Source organism: Pieris brassicae, chromosome 5, assembly GCF_905147105.1.
Source record: "Pieris brassicae chromosome 5, ilPieBrab1.1, whole genome shotgun sequence".
NCBI lineage: Eukaryota > Metazoa > Arthropoda > Insecta > Lepidoptera > Pieridae > Pieris > Pieris brassicae.
In genome coordinates, this window is record NC_059669.1 from 9,771,360 (window position 1) to 9,785,915 (window position 14,556).

The window sequence follows — 14,556 nt, forward strand, 5'->3', positions numbered from 1 at the left end:
ATGTAACGTCTTTTTTTCTTTAAAATTAAACTTTAGGTTAATTGATAACACAATCAGTTAACTGGTAACACGAAACTCCACTTTACATATATTATCGAGGCTAACCTTGACGGCACTGAAAACTACCATTAGTACTAGTACTAGTATTAGGTACTTTGCACAACCAAACATTCGCGTAAGTCAACATTTAAGCTATACATAGACGCTATATACGCGTATGTATACGTTCATGATAAGACACAAACACCTACTAGCCTAGACAATTATGTCATAAATACAATGGGAATTTAAGATACAACTTATTGGTATTCTTACTTTGGCTTAGGCTAAAATTACAAATACACAGTCTAGCAAATCAACTCACCCGTCCGTCAAAATCATATAATCATTTAACAGATGGGAGTGTAAGTTCCAACGTAAAGTTCATAGTGTAACTTTAGATGGGATAGGGAGGAAAACGAACCTACAGGACACCCAAAAAGGTCAGTCATCAAAGCTTATTTTAGTAGGAGTGTTGCCGGTGATTGATGGAGGAGTACACTAATTTTCTAAACATACGAGTATACTCGGCATAGTCAAAGATTTATTAATGACAGACCTAAAAAGATTTCAAAGCTATTCACGCGACTTTTCCATACACAATCAGAAGGGAATTTTCTCTCAATCAGTTTAGTTTTCTTTAACCTCATTTATCTGTCGTATGACAGAACAAACAGTAATACATATTTCTACTACTTCCGCAAGGAAATACGACCGACGAACAAACTGTTTCTTATAAAAGTAAATACCGCTATGCAGTTATTGTTTTTATATGTTACTGAAGAAAAATAGGTCGCCATTCTAGTTGGTTGCTCTAGAAATTTGACATTGGACTTTAAACATTGTGAAAAAGTAGGCAATAAGAAGAATATTATTGGTTTTTATAGGAAGTTTGCGGTCGAAAATTGAATTCAAATACAGTCGAAGGTTGAAATTTAACTGTTTAGTAAATAGATCGCTACAAAAAATTCAATCCAAAATGTATTAATTGATATTCATATGCCGCACTTAACGATATCAAACGTCGGTCCCTTGCAACCGTCAAAGTTGCCAAGTCAACGTGAGCCGACTGTTATTGCAAGAGACCGGTCGGCTTGAGTTTGATTCCATGGAAGATGAGCCGGGTGCTGGTATGGTTCAGACACGCTGTAACTTCCCATCAATATGGAACCACCAACAGTTCGTGCGGTTTGTGAATCAGCTGGAATAAAGCATGCAAATACAGGTCTCTAGGCTCCGAAAATGATTTTGTCCCATTCGGTGTCGAGACCCTTGGTCCGTGGGGTCCTAGGCTATAAGGCTTTTTAAAGAAATAGCAAAAAGGTTTGTCGACATCACAGGAGACCGAAGAGCTGTCAGCTACCTCGGACAAAGAATTAGAATAGCTAGTCAATGGGGGAACGCTGCCAGTATCTTCGTAACCTTACCTAAAGTGACTACTTTAATTAATATTTAATTATTATATTATATTCTTTAAGGTTTTTAGTTTTAGGTTCATTGTTCTGTATATTTAATAAGGAAAATATTATATAGGGACATAACCTAAGAGAAATCTTCACATCATTATAATATAATTAGGTGCTATAAAATCAGTGAATGCCGTGTTCTCGCGTATTTAGAATTCCTTATTGGAAAAAAATTGAAAATTGTCGCAAGGAATAGGGACAAGTGGAACAATTTGGAGGAGGCATTCTCTCCGTCGGAGGTGTGAAAACATAAATCACATGGACTTAGTTGAATTATAGTGTACTCGAATAAATGCTTTTTTTTAATTACCACCTCAACTTTAAAAAAATCATTGGGGGCAACCGTTTAGTTCTAGTTTATATCTAGTTTTGTTATCTACCTTTTCCAATCGGCAAGATCTGCCTTGTTTTCCTGACACACGCCGTCGATTTTTTGGCTCTAAGGCATGCCGATTCCTCGCGATTTCCTTCACCGAACTAGTGGTCAATATGCACATAGGTAGAAAGTCCATCCATATAATACTTTATATGTATTCTATAATTTACCTCACCCGGATTAACGAAATAAATATCATATTAAATTAATAGTAATAAACTTCGACATTGTTATAAATAAACCTACATTTTGCTTCGTCTTTGCAGTAAAGCATACAAAATATCGGCACATAATTTTATTTAAAAATTAAATCCTTAACTATGTGATTTTTAATATTTTGCGTCAGGCAAAACTAATGCGATTATTCAAAACAGCGTAATTAACTTATTCAAGCGCACACAATAAACATACGAAAAATACGCAAGAATATGGAAATGCGGAGCTGCAAACGTATGCATTTCAACTAATCCGTGGATGACGTTTTATATTTCTAGCGAAAGCTCTGGAAAACTAAGAATTACATCAGAATTTTTTCGATATTTGACTAAAACCGCTATCGCATTAGTGAAATGGATTTTTTGAAGGACTAGGATTGAAGATTGTTTATTTTCCCATTTTATACTACGAGCAAAACCTTTGCGGTTATCAGAGTTAGAATTCTTTTAGATCTGATTCTTCCTGAACCATAGTTATTTTTATTTCTAGCACTTCCAAGTGAACTTTTAAATTATATCCCTATCCCATTTTTTAAAAAATATACAGCATTTATATACAGTCTATGAACATAAGGCGAACACTGGAAGAAAATATTACAAAAATTTAAAGATCGAGAAAATTTGTGTGATATTATACTGATAAAGTTATGTTCAATTCTTCTGTATATACACAGGGTGGCTAAAAAGTCGGCAACTAGGGGTCATCCATCATCATCAGTACCAATCTAGTGGATAGAAAAAAAAAGATATAAGATGTAGATTTTTTTTAATTTGGAGGAGGCATTCTCTCCGTCGGAGGTGTGAAAACATAAATCACATGCACTTAGTTGAATTATAGTGTACTCGAATAAATGCTTTTTTTTAAATTACCACCTCAACTTTAAAAAAATCATTGGGGGCAACCGTTTAGGTCTAGTTTATATCTATTTTTGTTATCTACCTTTTCCAATCGGCAAGATCTGCCTTGTATTCCTGACACACGCCGTCGATTTTTTGGCTCTAAGGCATGCCGATTGCTCGCGATTTCCTTCCTTAATATTAATTAATAAAAAAAGTCAATTTTCTTATGAAAACGCAAAATAAATTAAAACTCTGCAGGGGTCGAGTTTAAGGACCTCCTGTAGAACAATTTTTTGCAGCTGATGACCCCATCTAACCCCTAGTTGCGTTTGATCCACGACATTTTGGCCATTCTGTATGTATATTGCTGTTCGTTTGTCTCGCTAAAACTCCAGAATGGCCAATGATCTTGAAATACTTGTGCAAGGTCAGGGAAGGTTTGAACGAAAATATAAATACAAATAATTATTTATTAAAGAAAATATAAATAATTATTTATTAAAGAAAAATACTTAAACCGTCAGTTGACATTAAATAAAAACAGTTCCTAGCTGTTAAATATTTGATGCCTTCAGAAATTTGTGTTTCATAGCTATAGGATGAGGTATCTGTTTGGTCTGTTTTAAAAATGATGTGTTAAGTTTTAACACAAATATAAACAGTAGCTAACACAAATCAGTCATCCACTGATGTATGCCCATATTTAAAGAATGCGTTGTCTCTTCTAAAGTTAAAAGCGATTAAGATAAAACATTCAATAGCTAAATCAAGCTTATATAATGTTAAATCAGGGGGTAATTATGTGAAATTGTAATGGGAACTACTGGTTTCAGTAAAAACGTGTGTGTTATGTACACGGGTTTGAAGTTATACTTCTTTGGCGTATTTGGCGTAAAATTTTAATCCTTCGCCTTATTCTACGTTTGTAGAAAAAATGGTATCTATTTATTGACAGTTTTAGTATTTAGTCAAATAAAGTTTATTTAAATACCACAAAAAATATGTCTACATAATTAAAGAAATGGACTTTTATATTTTGAAATGTCGACTACGCCAACTTCAGGGTCGGTTTTTTGTGACGGTGTGCGCGCATCGTAAAAATTTATTCTCATAATTTTTCCTTAATGCACCAAAAGAAGTATAACTTCAAAAACTAAAAATGTGATTTAATAATTCAATGAGATTTTCACTTTCTCTAAAAAAGGTTATACGTGAATCAGGTGAAGCTGTTTTTTGGCGACGATTTCGACAGATTTTATGATTTTTTCTTATCATGGTTGTGATTAAGATACTTTATTATATTATAGGTACTATATCGTATATAAAAAGCCCTGAACGTATTTCCCTCAAGTTTTAAAAATATGTTAATAAATCTCGTAATATAGTCAAATAGTTGTAGTTTCTGTAAAATAACTGCATATTGTACAAATCTAATAGGTATTTAACAAACAATCTTACCTTATTGTCCTTCTGCCACGAACACACTCCTTTTTTGTCTGATATCCGACACTTGAGGAGAGCATCTTCACCCGGGTTCACTTCTGTATACGTTGGAAATTCCACGAATCTTTGGACAGCATCTGAAAAAAACACGTCTTCAAATGTTTTTCTAAACCATATTTAATTCACTTTACTCTTAATAATTCCCCATTCGGCAAATATATCCCGGTTAGCCAGCTTTCGGTGTCTACAAACTAAGATCTGTTGCACCAAAGTCTGGACTTATAAGACGAAACCTCTACGACCATTTCCAATATGAACAATAGCACGGAATTTGTTTGTTATTAAAAAAATAATTAAGAGAACTTATAACGAGTTCATCAGGAATAAAAATTGTCAAGACAGATTTTTTAATTATCAATCTCCTTAAGGCTGATGGATTAAGGAAACGAATCGAGGGGAAAATTAATGGTTTACTTGTCTACATTATTTAATATCCTGGTATAAAAATACTTTTTAATTATACAATTAAAAGCTTGAAAACTCCGAAATCAGTTCATTAATTTCAGACATCACACACTTCACTTTTGTTAAGTCAGTATAAAGAATCAGATACATTTCTATATCTATAAGTAGCTTTGCTTTATACAAATGAAAATTCAATGAATTAACTCATACGATTATAGATTCAATACGGTTCGTGGCGATAAAATGTCGCCTTTATTTAATACTTATATATTAAAATGCGGTGTGGTTTTATTTCCGCTAGCATTCGCAAGTTGAATCGTGAAATTGATTTAATCATACTCAGAAATCCTTGTATTATTTTAAATGAAAGGTGTTTAATTGTACCAATTGAAAAGGAAAAACCACTGTTTAATTTGAAATCTACCATCGTTATTATAGGTTAAAATGTCAAAATATTATTGTGTTTTACTTAAGTTTAAAAATCCGATTGAAACGCTTGTTTGACGAAATTATTAAACGTTAATATCTCTCATTAAATCCGTACTATTAGCACGAACTATAACTAGTTTGTATCAAAATCCAATACATTTTGACGAACGAGACGCAGTCTCGTTTCTGAATATTTTGATCAATAATATCTATAATGTGATAACTGAATCTTTTATCACTGCAAAATATGAATATAATAAGTTAAATTAAAAGTGGAAGCCAAGTAGTTGCGCGAGCGAATTTTTACCCAATCCGTTGTTCCGTTCCGAACTTCCGTTGAAAACCTATGGACCAATAATTGTTGTTTTCGCAATTTTTTGCAAATGTTTGCACTTGCACATACTGACCATAGTCAGCTAACTAAGATGTTTTAGACACATTTCGATGTGTGCGACACAAAGTATCAAAAAAGAGATACAATAATGTAAGAACATTCCAAAAGTGTTGTATAGTAAAATTTAAAACACAAAATAAAAATTTCTAGGAAATACTAACGTAGGTATAGTTTCCAGTTTACAAGAACTATATAAGTCGTCTAAAAGCAAAACTGCAAGGATGAGACCACGCTCTCGGATCTTCACACAACTTCAATTTGCAGTAAGTTTCTCTTACTGTGAAATTTATATTCAGCACGCGTGAAAGCCTCAGTGTTCTAACACTTAATCTTGTACTTGGCTTGTAGTTATTAATTTTTAAGTCGGAAGTTTAGTAATTTTTACTCTGTAAACAATTGTTCCGCGTACCAACACCTACTCGAAGTTTTTTCATACCAATTCGATTTAGGGTCATTCAAGAAAAGAGTGTACCAATTCTTAAAGGTTGGCAACTCACTCGCGAGCCTTCTGGAATTGTACATTAGTAAATCTATGCTAGAATAAATAGACATATAGAGATAAATACATAATATATAAAAATATGAAAGCAAGTCCAATATAGGATTGTAGCGACACTGGATTATGAATAATATAAAACAGGTCCATATTGCGTGTGGACGGAAAATTAAAGTTATTGCGACGTTTATAACCTGACAGTTTTAACGTGACTGTGTATATAAGAGCTATTGCTTTTATATTGCTTTGTTGTTTCAGGACTCTTTCGAGTTTGAACATTTCCGCGTTCTTTTCTAGGATTTTTATAATGTATGATATTAGGTCCTTACATATGAAATTGGCGTTTTGTCGTGCTGGCCACTTTGACCTCAAATACCTCTTCTTTGGTTATGAATTTCAAATTCAAATTTGTACAGCTATTTACTCATGAATTTGTGCTTCGATGACCGTCAATTATTTGTTTTTTTCTTCTGTTTTTCTCTGTTTGCGTCACTCATTTTACAAAATGGAAAACTTAAAGTATCGCATTATTTACGAGTACGAGTTCCGCCGTGGCACTAGTGCTGCGGAAACGACTCGAAGGGTGAATGATGTGTGCCATACATGGTCATGTTGCAAAAGAAAACACAGTTCGTTTTTAGTTCCAACGTTTTCGTTCTGGAAATTTTGACCTGCAGAACAAGCCCCGTGGACGGCCTGAGACCCAAGTTGATAATGAAGTATTGAAGGCTATTATGGAAGCGGATCCATCGCAAACCACGTCCGAGTTAGCTGCAGGCTGCGGTGTTAGTGATAAAACTGTTGTAATTCACTTGAAGCAAATTGGGAAGATTAAAAATCTTGAAAGATGGGTACCTCACGAATTGACTGAAGCAAACCGGCAAATGCGCGTCGACTGCTGCGTCACATTACTGAACCGGCACAATAATGAAGGTATTTTAAGCCGAATCATTACCTATGATGAATAATGGATTCTTTACGATAATCTGAAGCGCTCAGCGCAATGGTTGGATCCTGCCAGCCAGCCAAATCCTGCCCCAAGCGAAAATTAACCCCAAAAAAATTACTTGTAAGCGTTTGGTGGACTAGTGCCGTTATTGTTTATTGCCGTTTTCTCAAATCTGGCCAGACTATTACGGCTGATGTCTATTGTCAGCAATTGCAAACCATGATGGAAAAGCTAGCGGCTAAACAACCTAGGCTGGTCAATCGCTCCACGCCACTGCTACTTCACGACAACGCTAGACCATACACTGCACAACAGACGGCTACCAAATTAGAAGAGCTTCAATTGGAATGTCTAAGACATCCTCCGTACTACCCGGACCTTGTTCCAACAGATTACCATTTTTTTCGAAATTTGGACAACTTCTTGCAAGGGAAAAAATTTAACTCTGATGGGGTAGTCCAAATCGCCTTCACAGATTTTATTGATTCCCGTCCGACTGTTTTTTTTAGTAAAGGGCTCAATTAACTACCTATGAGATGGCAAAAGTGCATAGAAAACAATGGTTCATACTTTGATTAATTAAATATATTATATTTGAAAATATTCGACTTTTTGTTCCTCCCATACAAAACGCCAATTTCATATGTAAGGACCTAATATTTCTTCTGTGCCTACCGATGATGACTACTGACTATTAGAACATATCATCGATATTTTTCATTAATCTAATGTCCAAAATCCAATTTTGTAAAGATATTAAAGTAGGAAATTTAATGTCAAATTAAATTCGACTGACTGAAGCACTGACTGGGCCTTTTAGCTTCATTATTCTCAATTGGATATGGGAAACTAATTTACAGAACTATTCCTTTACGTTGAACAGTGATGGCCTAGCCTTCAGCGTAGGACTTTCAGGTCATAAATGCGTAGGTTCGATCCCCGGGTGTGCACCAATGGACTTCCTGCCTATGTGCGCATTTAACATTCGCTCAAACGGTGAAGGATAACATCGTGAAGAAACCGGCTTGCGTTAGACCTAAAAAGTCGACGGTGTGGGTATATTGACAAATGATGAAACAAATACAGAAATCTGAGGCCCAGACCTAAAATAAAAACCGTTTCAGCGCATTGTAGGTATACTTTTATTTAACAACAGATTACGTATCATTACTAACAGTAATTAAAACAACTTACCAGCACTACATCGCTAAGTTTATAAATAAAATGATTCGACTATCAATGGCATTCACCGACACCTATTTCACAATAATTACTATTCTCAATATTAAAACACCGCTTCAAATTCAGTGGGAATGAGACAGGACAGGGAATGAGTTGGTACATTTTTTGTATCCATTCGGTTGTGTAAATATTTGAATTGGTCCGTACCGTAAAATGAATTAAAATCTCTTTCATCTCCCAGCAGGGAATAAATATTACTTGATTGTACTTTAGCGGTTTATTTATTCGTGTGCTCTAGAACTTTTAGGTTGTGTTACCCACGCGTAGGTCATTTCTCATGTTTTGGATTGGATGCAGTAGTAGGTTGAGAATGTATTGCGTAACACTTGTTTGTTTGTGCTAATTGTGGCCACAGAAATAATTCACAGGTAGGGGTTTATGCTTGACCACAGGATTAAGTGTCGTCTACACTGCTTCCAGAACACATAGGTACCTATAACCCATATAAAATAAGCATTTTCTAGGCGTTACAAACATTGGTTATTTCAAACTCATGAGCTTGTTAAGAGCATCAAAGTTAGTAAAATGTTATTTATTTCATTTACACTCATTTATATAGTCGTTAGTCATAATTTAATGACAGGTATTGAGAAGAAGCCAGGTTGTCAAGCAGCTTTTCGTTTGTAGTTATTTTTTTTCTATTTCCGATCCTTTTAATCTTCAATTAATATAGTAAACAATTTCTTTAAATTTAAGTGTTGTGTGCTGAAAGATATAAGAATCTTTACAATGTTAGCCTCCTGAGTTACGGGAAATAGCATTCGAACACGCCTTGGAACGATTTTTGTAGATTGAATCTAATGCAATAACAGCGCACGACACGGTGTAATATTATTTTTCTTTTCTTTTTTTGACTTATATGTGATTTTTAATGAGCATAAACTTCTTTAAATCTATATATTCTTGCGTCACACAACTTCCTCCACTCTCCCCTGTCTTCGGTAAGCCTCTGAAGCCCCACTGGATGGCATGCTATAAATAAAAAGCCCCAATATTGAAAAATGCATAAAATGTCAATTATATTGAACGGGTTTTGTATGAAATTCGTGTAGTCCAATTATTTCACATTTAAAAGCACTTACATAGAGCTGGAAATAGCATTCAGTTAATTACAGAAACTCATACGTTACCGTCACTCACAAGTCACACTTTACTAGTTAATACGTAAACATTATGTTGATCACGCCAAGCACGTACTATAATAATTAAACATAACTTTGTTTAATTACTAAGAAACGTCAATCGTATTCATGCGATATAAATTTTTTTAACTTTATGTCAACAAATTTTGACATACTAGCATAATTCTAAGCTTTATAAATATATATAATATTCTAGCTTTATAAATATGTTATAACTACATCGAAGGGACTACTCATATTTGGTCATAAAAATCAATAGTCGTAACAGCCGATGACGTTGTTACTAAGTACCTAATACAATAGAATTCAGCCGGAACCTTTGATTTTGATCAATATAACCGGTGTGTACATATATATACACGATGTCGTCGTAAACGGTTTTGGCTGTATATGCATTTACATAATTAATATATTATATTTTAATTCGATGGTTTCTTATGATAAAGATGATCTTTTTTAGAAATAAGGTAAGAGTTAAATTACTTATTAGCTAAGTTAGACTAGATCGTAATGTCCAATGATGTCTCAGTGAAGAGACTTGTTATAAAAAATATGTTTTATGAATATTCAATTTAATATTTTTTCTTAAAACGTTAGTAATTAGTTGATCTATTGGTATAGTTATCTAAACTTTTCTGGTATATATATTTATTTACAGTATACATAATTTTTAAAAATCTCTAGTTTACAATAGAGTGCTGGACACATAAACTGGACAGAATTTTTCTGTCCACGAACACGTGGAACAAATTTAAAACTTATACTAACGAATGGTAAATATAACAGTCAACTATAATTATTTTGCTCGCATACAACGACACAATTCAAACAGCTATATAGTGTAGGTATAGTGGACTGAACACCTCATATAACTTAAAAACAAATATACCCATATAATACCCAGTGTATTTTAATTTCAAATATGCTTAATAAGGCTTTACGGTATTAAGACGTTACTTTATACATTGAAAATCCCGACTCTTCGCTTACATTTTAAGAATAAAGCCGTGGGAAGCATCAAATACATAATAATCCATCAATAGCTTAGCTAATCGCTGTCGCTCGGTGGAAATGCACAAGTCACAATGCAAGCTCACTGGGAAAATTGGACGGTCGGGATTTACGTGGAATTGACCAAACGTCGCGCGGCTTATTTACGATAAGTATTCTTGGTACTAGTTGGCTGAGATTGGAATTTTTACTTGCATAATATTTATCCTACATGCCTATTATAAAAATAATCATAATTTTGTTGTTAGGTAATGTATGAAAAGTTCCATTGGCTATATGTTAATATGTAGAAATCATAATTATTTTTCAATGAAGTTTGTAGTTAATGGCGGTTAACCTACGAATCTTAGCAAAGTAATAATAATTGTAAAAAAACTAAAGCGGACCACGTACTTGCCTTATCTATTAAACAAACTCTTATGCCCTATTAACATTTTGTATCATATTATAGCTTAAATTACAAAATCTTCAATAGAAGTTATAAATAATATTTTATTACACAATTACTTTCGTAAAATACAGAGCAGGTTCATAAAACATTATCAGTTGAATCTTCACGGTGTTTAACTTCGTTCGCGCATAATGCACCGTAGGTATAAAAATATTTAGTTGTAGACAAACCGTTATAAATGTACCACGTAAGAAAATCTTCCACAACATAAAAATGTCCCTAATCTAGGCGACGAGTGTCTCTACAAAGAGAAAAATGCTTTTTTACATACAACTTAACTGCTCATGGAAAAATCTGCTGGATGTTATAAAACATTTGAAAAAAATAACTACCACAAATTAAGACCACATGTACCATTTAAGGGCCTATACGGTCGCACAACTCCAAAAAAGTACATTGTTTCTTTCCATCTTTTGTCATCGTTTCTTGAAGTTTGATGAATGGAAAAAACATATGGTGGCTTTGAGTAGATTATGTATCCATTTTTAAAGGTCGATACACGATTAAAATAACTTCGGTCGATAGAAAAAAATCCAAACATAGCCAGTTTTTGACACTTGAATTAATTTTATGACGAAAATGTATAAAGAACATGATTTTGAAATATACACGATATATTTTATCCCAAGCTAAGTAATCCATTTCATTAAAAAAATTGATAAAATTACATTAATTTTATGTTTTACATAACTAATCGTTATTACGGGCCGGCGCGCTTCAGCGCTCCAGCGCTCCATTGCGTACCGCAGTCCACCCCGAGACACTGACACAGCAATGCCTGCTGGGATACGTACTAAAGTATTCATCTCTGTTCATCACACCGTACACACAATTGTCCAGAAATAATCCTAAATTAATAAAACTTGAGAGTAAGTTTTTAAAAGTTTCATAACAACAATGCTTTTTATCCCAATTCTATTGCATAAAAGGCGCTTAACCAATCTCCAACCAATAATTTAACCTTTTGACATGTAAATCCGCCATCAAGGTGCACTTACAAAGAAAACAAACAAAGAGAAATCAGTACAAATGAAATTTGCATAGGAAATGCCGGCGACGGAAAAGTCATAGAAGCCATGTGTGTTACAGTGATTGCAAACAGAATATATATTGCTTGCCGTATGAATTTTGCGATACTACGTGTGCTGAGTGGCCTAGCCACGATTTCACCTTACATTTTGGCAGACCATATGATTTGTTCGGGAGTTTTGCATGAGACAAAATTCTTATTAAATGGAATGGTTTAAAGTGCAATTTGTTTAAAAAGGTTATATATTTGCAAGAAGTTCGTATATTGTATGACAATTACTTATAAGACACTTTCTTTTGCGAACTAGCGAACTGTGGAATCGACTCCCCGTGGAGGTCTTTCCTGAATGATACGATCTCCAACTATTCAAAGATAGTGTACACCTCCCTGTAAGGCCGGCAACGCACCCACTAAAACTTCTTCTTTCCCCCAGATTATTTAATAAACTAAAAAAAAACAATTACTTACATACTTACACAAGATTTTTTATTATTGGAAGAGGTTTAAAACTTAAAATGACCTACATATAAGCTATCCAATAAACACACTTTTCATCCAGTCTTTAACCAGTTTCTTAAAAACAATATTTTCACCAACGATTTAAAACAGTATATACTAACAATGTAAATGCAAATGCAACATCTTCTCAACCTATATAAAGTATTTCAATTATAAAATTGTTATGTATAATTTATTACGTACAATCATCGACACAGGAAATCCTAGTGGGGGCTAGTGCACTTTCTCTTTTAACTATACAACCTTTTTTATTATGTATAAAAATGTTTTTTCTTTATTTTTTTCTTTTAAAGAAAGATATGTATATATAAATCGTAACATTAACACTCCCTTCGACATTATCTGTGTAGATTTGTGACAAAAAGAACCATGGTAGGCTAAATACATTTTAATAGGATTTAGTACTTTAATGATCAACAACGTAAGCCGAAAAGGGAGATCCGTTTCATAACAAAAGCATTGACTCAAGGATTTGCTATATGGATTTCTATATATAAAGTAACATTTAACACCCCTTTGCAAACAGACATAAACAGTTGACAATCGTTCCTAAGCATGCCACACGCTATACTTTAAAACTAAACAACAATCTTATCGTTCACATCGAAATAATTCCGAAATTACCCTGGAAATGTAAACAATACCACTTTCAATTACAGCCTGGCCCGGTCTGGCGTAGCGTGTATTAAACCTGCCGGGCAAAAACGTCTGACCCAAATGACAGAGTGCAATCAAGTGAGCACAATCCTGGCATTCATTTTTCAAAGTAAACTCGACAATAAGGCCCCATCAATCATCGGACAAAGAAGCTTGAAAATGCAGGCAAATACTTTTGTATTTCGCTATTAAGTGTGGCCAGTACCGCCAGGGACGTACTTACGAGTGTTGAGGTTTATTATAAACTAACGTATCTATGGAAAAAGAGACACACAGACGAACATAATGCAGTTGTAAAACTTTTTAATTGTAAAGATACAATCTTACAAGTTTTTCCCTATCCTATAAGATTATATTATATCTCACGCCTATTGCCAAAGTAGTAAGCAGAGGCAATATGACTAAGGATGTTAAAAGAGATAAGCTAAGAAAAGATCGTACCAATACTTCCAATGCCCGGGCACGGGCTGTGTCTAACCCTGAACATCAGATGAGACTCCTGCCCGTTTGTCCCTTGTTACATAAAAAAACTAACACGGATCTCCACTTGCTACGGTCCTGATTTACCTCTTTCATGTCAAACACCATCCATGCTCGAGTACATTCTTCAGTACAACGAAAAGGCCTACTCAACCCGACTTTAACATCCACGGCTGCCGTGTATACGACTACTTGTAAGATTCTCATTCACTCCTTCATGGCCAGACCACCTAAGCATTCCTTTTCGTTTCCTTGTAATTTTTTTGTTTGTTTAATTTGTTCGAAACTGTTATACTTATAATAAAATTAATTGTCCGTAATACGTTTTCTATAACAAAAAGGTTTTAATAATAAATAAGCTAATTTTAACAAATTCAAGTTTAATAATCCAATCCATAACTAGTAGTGGTTATTAATAGCTTCACGGTTTTTATGTTACTTTCTACGATTTTATTTAATTGTTAAATGGAAAGCGCATAATTAAAATATTAATAATCTTTTTAGTTCCACATTTCATTTTCTATCGTTCCCATTTTTTCCGAGTCAGGCAAGTCCGGCTCTGTCACAGACACTTATCGTGTAATTTGTAAACATATAGTTCCAATTTTCGACACCGCGTGCTAGCGCTCATTGTGTGATAATTGTTGTCGTGGGAATCTCATAGTTATGTAATCGACTATGATGAATAAACATTGATTGAATTTATTTATTTTAAAATGTTCTATCAAATTATCAACTGGGTCAAATACAGGCAGTTGGTATGAACGTCAAAATTTAAAGATTACTTACAATCTTACAAGTTTTCTCTTTATACTGTAATATTATATATAATTATATCTTAATGAATTTTTCCGATATGTATGCAGAAGCAATTTGACTTGTGAGTGCGCGCACACCGTCACAAAAACCGTC

At 33.9% G+C, this 14,556-nt stretch overlaps 1 protein-coding gene across 1 annotated transcript in view; it reads right to left on the reverse strand.

Moving 5' to 3' along the window:
• The window catches only part of LOC123710158 (hemicentin-2), a 102,762-nt gene that overhangs the window by 64,493 nt on the left and 23,713 nt on the right, over window positions 1-14,556 (reverse strand). The window contains exon 2 of the mRNA XM_045661894.1: window positions 4,395-4,516. Coding sequence (XP_045517850.1) covers window positions 4,395-4,516 — 122 coding nt within the window. The remainder of the gene's footprint in view (window positions 1-4,394; window positions 4,517-14,556) is intronic.